Here is a 12,097-nt window from a genome sequence, read left to right as displayed (position 1 = left end):
TAAATTATTATTGGATGACTTTTTTAGGAGGAGAAAAAAATATTTGTAGACTGCTTTGCTGTCTATTAAATTCAGCAGTTTCTTATTTGAGTGTCCAACAAGTCTTTCATTGTAAGCATCCTTGCTGCCTCCTTCTTAACAGTTACACTTTCACTATCAACATCACCCTCATCCGATGAATCAAGGCCAAGTCAATTAAAGGTGAAAGATGGAAAAAGAAGTTAACAATGACAGCAAAGTGTAGTATTGAAGGACTGATGTCACACAGAGGGGTGTTGCTGTATATACAAGGCTAAGAGGAATCAAAAGCTTTTTAAAGCAGTATTATGTCCATCTTCACATTCATATCCTTGCCCTTCATACTTAGAGGGAATACCTCCTAATGAAACTTCCTAATTTTCAGCCCAGCAATTGTCAATGAGGTAGGTGATTTGAAGAGAGAGAATGTAGCTTTCTACAGTTAGGGGCAATTTCTTCTCCATGGAGAGTAACTTGCATCACATGACAAGGTTCAAACTTTTACTTGCACCTTTTTCAAGAGGCAGGCTGAAAACTATTTTACAAATCAAAGATTGTTATTAGTAGTTGTACCATGGCACTAGCAGATTGCTGCATAAATGATGCTTTATAAGCATCTGTTGCATAAGCTTATCTAGATATTACATGGCACATTTTGCATGGCTTTAAAAAAAAAAATCCATTAGGATCTTTTTTTATATCAAACACTTTTAAATTAAAATCTACAGCCAGACTGACCTGAGAAAAAAAAAAAAGAATATAGTCACTATTTATTGAAATTCTTGCTGCTTTGAAAAAGGTATTGACAACCGGCATCATGTAAGCTGAAAATACCTTAAACTGGAGAGCATCTTAAGTATTTGACATTCTATTTACACTAAATCATTCAATGTAAATAGGAAGCCAAATTCTATTTACTCTACATCTTTTAATTACCTAACCAGGACACAAAAATCAGCCAGCCATGCTAAGCATGAAAGGAACACATAGCTAGAAGAACACTAGGAAATTTCTGAACAATTTTTTTGTTTCAAACACCTCAACTCACTATGAGCCTTACCTTCCGTGTTAGTAAGCTGCTGCCTCAGTGTATTTGCTGTAATTGCCAGCATTCGCTGTATTCGCCAGAAGAGGACAATATCGTTACATTCGAGCTGAAATGAGGGAAGTTGTAGTGTCAGACCTCCTATGTCCAGTGAACATCCTACACTTGCAAGAATCTGTCGACACTTTTAGTGGCAACTGTAAACTCATGTAGACATATCCTGATCTTGCACAAAACTCCCACAGAATAACTGCTCTAAGTAACAAGGAAACACACGAAAAATACTTCTCAGGAACCATGTCAGCCCTATTTAATACACTGCATCCCCTTTACATCTAGGATTTTCAACAGAAAGAGCCGTATCAAGGGATATCATGAAAAAACAATTTGCACACACACTATATGCAGGCTGGCGAGTATAACCTAATGCTCACTGAAACACCATACTTGTTCATAGCAAACACACTGAAAGACAACAGCTGAACTCCATAGTGTGCCTCCCTGTCTGACAAATGCTTCTGAAGACAGCGTTGGGCTGTATTTGTTAGCAACAGAAGAGACAGTTTCTACACTTGCAAGGATGACAGGAGGGAGCACTAACTTCACATTAGGACACCTTAAAAAGACAATAACAGGAATAGGAGGTTAAGTGTCATGGAGAGGCAGCTCTCCACTATATGATCTCATTCTCTTTTATCTCTTATAGGCAAAGATATTTCTGCAGTAGTAAAGGTTTCCAGCTCCATGGAGATCATTGTTTCTCATTAGAAAGAAAAACAAAACTCCACAGAAAGGAAGGAGCTCTACCTTTCCAGTAATTTCTTTTTGATTTAAAATATAATGGCAAGAAAACTGTGTATTCTTTTCTTTGTGCGACTTCGTGCATGCTGTCATTTGTTGCACAAGCTTGGGTTTACAAAACTGGAAAGTCATTTAAAAGATCTGTTTGTAAGCTCCATAGTTCGTTCCCACCCCCCCCCCCCCCGCCCCATCGATCATATGTGGTTCCAAGCATTAACTCTAAACACTTACTTATCATACATATCCCATATAAACCCCTTACTTGATGATTTCTGAATTTTTCATATCAGTGAGTTAAATAAATATCAATGGGAAAGTGGGAGAAATGGATACCAACAAGATATCAATAGCTGCACAATACTGCTTTTAACAGTGTATTTTCAATACACATTGATAAGTAACAGATGTTTAAGTCATGGCTGATACCTAGTGGTCATTTTATATAATCACCACCAGGATGGCATTTTATCAACTACAAGCCTCCTGTAAAACATATCTAAGATCACCAGCTATCTCAAGGTAAAGGATATAAAAGAAAGGTAAGGCTAGTTTTAAGTATTTGTAGGTTTGTTTTTTTTTTTTCAACTGAAATGGAAATAGTAAGGCAAAACACCAGTGTGTATCTGTTCTTCAATTTACCTCTGAGTCCACAAAATGCCTCTGATAATAATGGAAGCCTCTTCGACATAGATTACAGTGGTTCAAAGCAGTCTTCAGGAAATATCTTCTATAAATTTGGTGCCATGTGTCTTTAATCTATGAAAACAGTATTCTAATTTGACTACATACATATGCTATCGTGCATAGTTTAATGATCACATTTAATTTTAAAATATAACTCCAAATTCCACTATCACTGTCACGTAATATATATTTAAATATTTCTCAGCAATTTGCCTGCAACTGGGATATGATTAATGTTAGTTACATTTGGCAAACATTACAGATGATTGTCAATTTAAAAATCTACTCTTCCATGCTTGCAACATAACTGAATGCTTAAAAATATTGTCTGCAGCCAAAATGCATTTAAATTATATACTATAAAACAGGACAAATTGCTCTGCTCTTGGCATGATGCAATCTTTACAATAACACCGAGAATACATTTTTGAGTGGTACTCATTAATTTATCAATTAAAACAGATTAAAGCATAGAGAAATATTTAATGGGTCTTATGTAAACAAACATTTGTAACTTTTCTTGATTAGGCTTATTTATGTTCCAGTTCTTCAAAAAACATGCATATAGATATGGCTTTTTAAAAAAGCCCATAAATTACAAAAATCAGTTGCTTAGCTAGAAAAGAGACTCAATTTGCAGTCAGTCTCCTCGTATCCCCATCAGAGGATGGGAATGACTACTCTGACATTTACAAAAAGGTATGGTAAGTGCTGTATAGGAAAGGGGCAGCAGGTATTTAAATAACTCTTCTACCTTGAGTAAGTACATGTATTAATGTTGAAAAGGTAGCCAAAGTTACTGCAGAAAATAAATCACTGTTTAAGGAAATCTACATCTATTGCTTGTTAATGTTTGAATTCTCATTTACTTAAAATCTTACATTTAATTAGATAAAAGGTCTAATTATGGTTAAGAGCCTTACACTGCAATGAGATAAATCATTTTCCAGAACGTTTTAAACATAGAATACATTCCCTCAAGGCACTCTAAAAACCCCTGCCTTTTTCGAAGTATTTTTAGAAAATTTCCCTCTCTTCAGTGTACCTATGAACTTCAAACTGCACATATAACCACACTGAAAGCTCAGGAATGCACAGTATGTTTTTATCATATCTTGCTCACAAAGGCCTTGATTCCACACTATATAACATCTGAACAATAATTTTAAACAAGCCTTGTCATAATGCAGGTGAGAAAATCTGCACAGCAGATTCTGATTTCAGTCTAAACTGACAGATTCCAAAGTGTTGTACTGCATTTGTCTGACAGCCAACAGAAGTGTGTGAATTGCGTGCAAGCAGTCATTTACTAATTCATTTGGAAACATCTGGATTACAAATTCAGTGTTTAGATGGAGTCTTTTGTATGCTATCTAGAAGGAACATTCAAATGTTCCAGGGGGCTTCCATATGTTCTGTTACAATTCTGCATCTTACCAGACACGGGTCCACTGCTATTCCTCTTGCTTCAAGATTCTTTCTGACAGTCGTCACTTCATCATTTGCCAGATAAGCTGCATGTTCTTCATTGCATTTGATTAATTTCTCAAGTTCATTTTTTGTTTCGTTACGAATATTCTAGGATAAGAATAGTTAGAATTAACTATTACAGACTCAGAGTTCATCAGCACCTCCTCAATAAACAGTCTACCTGCTTAACAAGCCAGAACAGAAAATACCTTTGACACTATTAACTACTACATTTAAGTGACTCAAAAGGGTACTTGTGCAAAGACATCTCAAATATAGTATTTTTAAATGGATAATTCACTGTCAATTTGTCATATTTTTTTCTTTTCATTATGCACAGAAATGCAGAAGAGGAAGAGAAAGGTGGAAAACATAATCATAGGTGCTAGCCTCCTTTCCCCTCCATGAACATCCGCTAGCAGGGTTCACATTCACGTATCACCTGTGACACTGATGAGAATGGTAATTTTGCCTAACAGCTAGCAAGAACTGTCCATGGATTCATACCTTTATTATTTGTATTATTATTTATTATTATTCATACCTGTATTACCTCTATTATTATTATTATATTCAAGTAAGATAGGTTGAAGTCACTGCCTTTCTCCCATACCTGGCTGCACACAGTTGACTGTGAAACTCCCTCTGAAAAAATTACTTTCTACTGTATTCTTTTAAACTCTGCTTACTTCCTTAAAGCATGATTCAGTTTGAGAAATATCTAGAAAAAGTAACATAAAAAGCCCATCATCTCTGGGCATTGAACAGAAGGTGCTATTTAAATTCAAAAGAAATTTCCAAAAGCTATGAGCAAATGAGAAGAGAGGTTATGATGAAAACGGTCAATCAGAAGATACAACTGCGACTAGAATGCTAGTGACAATGCTATCACATGCTAATTAAATCCAAATGGAGCATGATGGGGAACTGCATGCAACTTCTGCTTAAAAGGCATGCTTGGAAATTATAGAAGAGAATAGCCCAGTTTCCACCCCATTTCCATCAACTTCTTTCTAAAAGTCAGGTCAATGGCATAATAGTAAAGATGTAATTCAGTTAAAGAATGAAAAACAGTTTACAAACCACTATGTACCTACAATATGAAAAAAAGTGTATCAAATTCTCTGTGGTGTAATATTTAAAACAATGAATAGAAAAAGCAATTGTGAAGTATTTAAAAAATTTTTTTTTTTGCAATCATCTACATAGTGTGAAGAGGGTTGGTATTTTTGAAAATTTACTGAGTAATAATCAAAGTTTTCTAAAGGTAGTGAACTACAAATTCTTTATATATATTTTTTTTTTTTTCCTTTTACCTGCTCTTTGGTGCGTCCTATCCAGTATAACCACCTTTTTTTCCAGTCTGGACCCACCATATCTTCAATAACAGATTCAGCTAAGAAAGGAAACATAATGTTAAGTGTTACTCAAAATATATGTAACCAGCCAAATTTATAATTCTAAAATTAGGTACAAGATCAAGAATGAACATTTTATGCCCAAGAACATAAGATATGACACTTAAGTCAGATGTCTTTTATTTACGGCTACAGTTGATGTCTTTTACTAAAATTTAAAAGTGACTGCAGACCAGTAGATACTTCAATGAAGTACCTAAAAAAAATTGCATCCCTCCACTGATACAGCCCTCTAGGTTCCAAGTCAGGTGTTTAAAAATCTTACCTTGTTACAAGTTGCATCAAAATTAATTATGCTTGATAACCATAAATGGGCCAACTACTTTCCCTGAATTTATCCTATTCTTCTACCTGTGTATCTGTACCATTTTTTGGCTCTACTGATCTCTATTACTTATCTTTCAGTTGCCTCATTGCACTAGCTTTTGAGGCTGTATTTTGCTAAACATTTCTATCAGTGTCAGTACCATCTTAAACTGTCACCACTGTCTTGGTTGCGCTGATAGAAAAGCTTGCACTGTAGTGAAGTGAACCAGATCTGGAAATTAGCCCAGATTAAAAAGCACGCAAGAGTGGAATACATCACACAACTCACTGTCTTTGAGACGACTTTGGAGCGTCTCTTCCATAAAATGAATAGCTGCATCCCACTGCTGTTTGTCAGATATTGACCGATCTTCTAAGGCATTGTGCTGGATGACTCGCTGCAACACAGAACATCGCTTTAGCATACAATAAATTACTTATTCAGGATTTAGTAAAAAAAAAATATTTCTGACATTCTCTTCATTTTTTGATGTCTATAAAAATAGCATACATTGGGCACACAGGATTTATTCAAGAGGCACCTTTTCAAAGCACTGCCAAAAAATATTTTCTTATGCCTTTCCTTTGACTCTCTTCTATAGCCTAGCATAAATAATGTAAAAAAATACAGCAAACAATATGAAATCCCTCCAGATTACAGAATCTATAAAGATGCTAATGAAATGCTGTTATTTTACATGGCTATACTTAACAGAACAAATGAGCTGATGCTAAACAATTCTCACAAGACTGTGCTTTGGCAGCCAGTGGATTATGGAGGACTTTTTCCTGAATCAACCAAAACAATTTCATTAGATGTTATTTAGGGCAATAATTAACAAAAAGTAATAATAAAATTAATTGAGAAACACTGAATGAAAGTATTATCTAGAAAAGGAGAGATGGACATGTCACTATCATTTTATGATTACATTAAAAAAAAATGCAAAAATACTGAATATGCAACTTCAGTAAGAAGATTTCAACAGCACTTAAGTCAACAATGCAAAAAAACCCACTACATTGTACCAGGCTATCCTCTGCTCTCTCATTCCATTTATGTCGTTTAATACTTTCTTCTTTGACAGCTTGTTTCAGTTTATCAAAGATATCATCATGCTCTTTTCCTTTTTGTTCTGTCATGAAACGGGAAAATTCTTCTTGCAAAGTCTCCCATGCCACCTAGAAAGTTAGCAAACAATAGTTACTGAAATGGACCATTATACCATGCACCAGCTGGTAAAGGAACATTTATGACAATTCTTGCAAGTATGAAAATGTGCATACTTTCTGAAAACAATGTACAAGCATAAGAGCAAGTAATTGACTTTTCTTTACTGCCTTATCCATTACTAATAAAGTCAACACTAAACTTTGCTTCGCTATGTTGTAGCAAGTGGAATTCTGTTAAACTTGCATAAACCTATTAAATATGAATATATGTAGCTTGAAGGGTTTGTTTAACCTTTTAAAAGGAGGGGGTTTTTGGTCATTAATAGGCAAAATTAACCAGAAGAGCAAAATACAATGTTCCTGCTGTATATGCTTCTCAACATCAAGATCTTGCTAGCCTTTTCTGACATGTAAACTGGTTAGAACAACTGTAGTCAGCCCTTCAAACCACCACCTTACTTCTCTGGAGCTATGCTTTCATTTCAACTTTGCATATAATTTTTAATTTTTTTTTTTTAAATAACTACATTCTCACCTCTACTGCTTTATTAGGCAGTTGCTTGTCAGTCCACTGCTTCAGTTTGATGTCCACAGTGGTGTTAAATGTCCCTGAGTTCATAGTCTGTGCTGCTGGAAGGTAGATATTCTCAATCACATGAGTAGATACCCTCTCCCATAAAGTTTTCTGAAGAATCTCCTCCCTAAAATAGAAGGTTATAACACATATGATGGCTTCCAATACAAAAGTGTCTAACAAGTATGCATTCAATTTGTTAGAAACACTGAAAAAACAAGACTACAGAACACAGGAAATACTCCTTAACATCAGGAGACAACTTCAACCAAAATCCACTTGGAACTAAGGACACAAACACATAGTGTTTCAGCAGCAAAGACAGCTTCAGAAGTTGGCCTCTACGACTCTTATGGCTGCCACTGCAATGCACAACAGTTCCTTGCAGCGTTTAATTATACCAGTATAACCATGCAGAGCTGTGTGCGCATATGCATGGCAGGTGGGGGAACGACAAGGGGGCAGACTGTAAAGCATTGAAATGATTTAACTAAAAAGTCCACATTCCCAAAAAAGCATGTGGGTTTTGTTTCTGTAGTATTCTGATTTGTTTGTTGGAACATGCTGTAGTTTTCCATCTGGGATTTTCATTGATTTTTCCCAGATTTGATAAACAATGAAGCAAGTTGAGAAGTCCAACCTTTTACCAAAATGTATACTGACATTCATTTATAAACGTGCCTCATGTCACTATAAAACTAAGCACCACTTTCCTATTTATGATGCGTTTCAAAAAGTAACAATGGAAACAATCTAACCTTTTAAAATGACAATAAACTTACTCAGGAAACTTTGCAGCTGCAGTGAGACAACTCAGCTGACCAGTGTAACATACAGCTGGTATGTACAGAGGCAGTCATGCTCCTTCTGCTCCTGCCACAGTCTCCAGTACAGGTTGTGCATTTCTTGCAGGTCAATTTTATGCTAGATCAGCATGTTAAATCAGCTTACCAACAGGTCATATGAGTGCCAGACTTGGTAGAATTGTGAGATGCCAGAGCCAAAGAATAAAAACTGCCTTTTTTTGGTGGTACAAGACTATCAGATTCACTCAAGCCCCTTTCTTCCAAATGGGCTGAAGTTCAAGACACAAGCCTCATCCCTGATAATGCCCCTACTCTAACTAGGCCATCTGTGGACAAGGACTGAAGAACTTCTCGTAAATATCACTCCTCCCCGTGTTTCAACAATGGCATAATTGAAAATTTCTCTTTTGTGTTTAAGGCATCCTTCTTCGTGATTTAAAAATTCTGAAGCTGTTCTTCTGACATACCAGTATAAATGGCAATCAAAGCCACTAGTTTTTCTACTGTTGGAACAGATCTTTGGCATATTTGGGGTAGTAAAAGTATTCATACAAAACTGAAAGGAACTCAAGCATTTAAATGTTGAAAGAATTCACTATAAATAAAAATTAATATTGCCACCAGTAAAAAATGTTTTCCTTAAAAAGCTTTGTTCAAAATAGGATGATTTGGATAGCGTTCAAACAAAGACCAATTATCAATCATTCTTGATCGCCATTAAAAGAACTGGGGACGTGTCACATTAATTTCACTTACAGGGTGTGCTGGAAACCATTAGGCATTTTACCACTTACAAATGCACTGTAGGAGAAGGGCAGCCCTCCGATTAAGAACAAATGCAATCTCATTCCTTCTTTACTGACATGTCAATAAAAATATACTTTTGCTTTGCTTAATTCAATCAAACTTAATGGGAAGCAATAGCAATCTTAACAGGACAGAAACATTTGCATTCATCAAATCCACTGCTGTTTTTAGGCTGCATATAATGGCTAACAGAAGCATTTTTTCATGACTTAGATTTCCAGTTCTACTTTATAGCTCATTAAGTGTTATACAACTAGAATCACCACTGCATTTTAACTTTCAAAAGAAATGCACAGAAATATTCATGTTATGCACCCACCCAATCCACAACATAAAATGAAGCAGACTAGACACGGGCTAGCGTACTTCAGCATCTATTACACAGTGAACAACAGCAAACGCCAAAATGGCAAACTTGCATTCCATTTGGACTAAGACATAACTTCAGACTAATATGCTGCCTACAACATGTTCTCTGAACACATCCACATGCCCAGAATTATTCTAATATCATTAAGAGTCAGACCTTTTATCTTGGTTTTTAATCTATGACCAAGTAACAGTTCAATTCAGGTCACTGAAGGCAAAGGCATTAAAGAAATATTTTTTTCATGGTTCTCAGTTGTGGTACAGGCTGTCAAAGTAATCCTTTACATTGGCTATTCTCCTCTCAGCCTGCATTTACAGTGGCTTTACTATGCAGTGATGCTACACTGTTAAAATAGTTAGGCTAAACTCTCCTTTCACACCTATGTCTACCTTACGAAGTAGGCCAGTGTAGTATGGTGCTACTTGGTTGAGGTTACCAAAGAGATCCACAGGTAGGATGAAATTCTCAAACATCCAGATCAGCTCTTTTTACAGCCAGGAATTACATAATTTTTAAACTTCCAAATCTCTGATTCAGATACACAAAACTTCTTTTTCCAAGGTCATATATATTATTTTGATATGCACAATGATAATCCCCAAACATCAAGTTAAGAGGAATTACTGATTCATACTTCAAATGAACATCTGAAAATATCTTTATTATGCCCGTTCCTTTTCACTTTTGAGCAATATCTGTTGTTCATTATACTGTATAAAAACAGAACAAAACACAAACTGACATCATATGACTTTTGTCAAGGGATTATACAAGTATTTACTGATCCAGAATAATAAACAAACATAGACTACTTCCACAGGGACAAAGGAGAGAATAATACATTGTCCTAAGAAAAACAGTTCCTTATTTATATTTGAGAGTTTTGTTTACTAAAACTTTTTATATTTTAAAGGTAAGCTTCTGCTAGTTAATTAAAAAAAAAGGAAAAATATTACCATACCAGTGCTTTGGTGTGACCTGAGTCAAACTTATGACTTCATCAAGAATCTCATTCTTTGCTTTTTCAAACAGTTCATTCTGTGCAAAAGGAAGAATATGAAATAATAAGATTTTAAGTACAGTTCAATCATATATATATCATATATAGTTTGATCATATATAGTTTGATCATATCAATCTTTTTAGCAAGGCCTGTTGTGACAGGACAAGGAGTAATGGTTTTAAACAAAAGGAGGGTAGATTTAGACTGGATATAAGGAAGAAATTTTTTACAATGAGGGTGGTGAGGCACTAGAACAGGTTGCCCAGAGAGGTAGTGGAGGCCTCATCCCTAGAAACATTCAAGGTCAGGTTGGACGGGGCTCTGAGCAACCTGATCCAGTTAAAGCTGTCCCTGCTCACGGCACGGGGGCTGGGCTAGATGATCTCTAAAGGTCCCTTCCAACCCAAAGCATTCTATGATTCTGTATTTCCATACAAAGAGTAAAAAAGGCTGTAAGAAAAAGTATTTGGTTTAAGCCTAAAATGATACCTTCTGGTCATGTTCTGGACAACATATGTGCTTGTCATAAGCTACCCTGGTTTACCACACATCTTCCCACCCATCTCTTGCATGCCTCTGGCCAGGCATGGCATTTGAATATTCAGGACCTCTATAAAAGAATTAGAGAATGGGAACATAATTGTTTTGTTACTCCGTCTATCTGAAAGACCAGGGAATGTAACTTCTCTTTGCCAGTTCTGTCATGATGACAAAGAAACACTGACCTATTCCCATGGGCTAGTTAGGTCAGTTAACTGTATACTACAAGAGGGAAGGACTTGTTAAGCATTGAAGCATCACAATTTTGAAGCACACTATTTCATAAAACACAGAGCTCAGTATTTCCTTCCCCTAGAATAATTTACACTGCCCTCACATTTTAAAATATCTCAGTACTATATGTGAACTTTAAGAAGCCTTTACAAATGAGATTAAATGGCGTAAGTTTTAATCCACAACCTTCAACACTTTGTAGCACACAAATTAAAGCAGTAGTGTAATTTACCCTGTCAAGCTCTCGCAACCGGGGGTAATTGTTCTTCCATTCAGTCTCAAGATTGAAACGTGTGGCTGCAAAAATCAGAAACAAGGGCTTAGTTTTTTTAATTGTCTATATGCACTTCATGACTATCTTAAAAGTTTAGCAGCTCCTAAAGTTGCCACAAATCTTGCTTATGACAAACCCTCCAAGAACTTTAAGGTTCTATGCAAATGAGCAAAGTTTTTTGATGTCTGTGCTTCAATATTATGTCTGCAAATTGCAGGATTCATGCACTGAAAAAAAATATAGCGGAAAGAGGGCCATTCAACTTCCAGCTCTGTACAAGCCAGTCCTGCCCAGGCTGATCAGATGGTATCTTTATATAAAGAAGCCATTTTAAACAACAACTGAATCCAACAGAAGAACTGTGTTTTGCCCATTAAAAAAAAATGATTTTTTTTCTTCATACTTCACTCCTTTGGCTTTTCGAGCAAGTTGGTCCTTCATACCATGATTTTTTTTTTTTAATGTATTTTTGTAAAGATCAACTGGGGCAATTACCAATTTGCCCTGGTTTTGGCTGGGATAGAGTTAATTTTCTTCCTAGTAGCTGGTGTAGTGCTGTGTTTTGGATTTAGTA

General features: G+C 35.7%; 1 protein-coding gene across 8 annotated transcripts in view; it reads right to left on the bottom strand.

Moving 5' to 3' along the window:
- Positions 1-12,097, bottom strand: part of OPA1 (OPA1 mitochondrial dynamin like GTPase) — a 75,025-nt gene that overhangs the window by 35,410 nt on the left and 27,518 nt on the right. For 7 of the 8 annotated variants that reach the window (XM_075716028.1, XM_075716024.1, XM_075716025.1 and 4 more), the window contains 9 exons: positions 11,482-11,546; positions 10,434-10,510; positions 7,451-7,616; positions 6,772-6,924; positions 6,032-6,140; positions 5,335-5,414; positions 3,986-4,126; positions 2,504-2,620; positions 1,079-1,172 (listed from right to left, as the gene is read on the bottom strand). In XM_075716028.1, the coding sequence (XP_075572143.1) occupies positions 1,079-1,172; positions 2,504-2,620; positions 3,986-4,126; positions 5,335-5,414; positions 6,032-6,140; positions 6,772-6,924; positions 7,451-7,616; positions 10,434-10,510; positions 11,482-11,546 (1,002 nt within the window). The remainder of the gene's footprint in view (positions 1-1,078; positions 1,173-2,503; positions 2,621-3,985; positions 4,127-5,334; positions 5,415-6,031; positions 6,141-6,771; positions 6,925-7,450; positions 7,617-10,433; positions 10,511-11,481; positions 11,547-12,097) is intronic. The other variant, XM_075716029.1, reaches the window with a different exon arrangement.

This window comes from Pelecanus crispus, chromosome 9, assembly GCF_030463565.1.
Source record: "Pelecanus crispus isolate bPelCri1 chromosome 9, bPelCri1.pri, whole genome shotgun sequence".
NCBI classification, from domain to species: domain Eukaryota; kingdom Metazoa; phylum Chordata; class Aves; order Pelecaniformes; family Pelecanidae; genus Pelecanus; species Pelecanus crispus.
The sequence above is the reverse complement of the archived record's forward strand: the minus strand, read 5'-3'. Positions and strand labels throughout refer to the sequence as shown.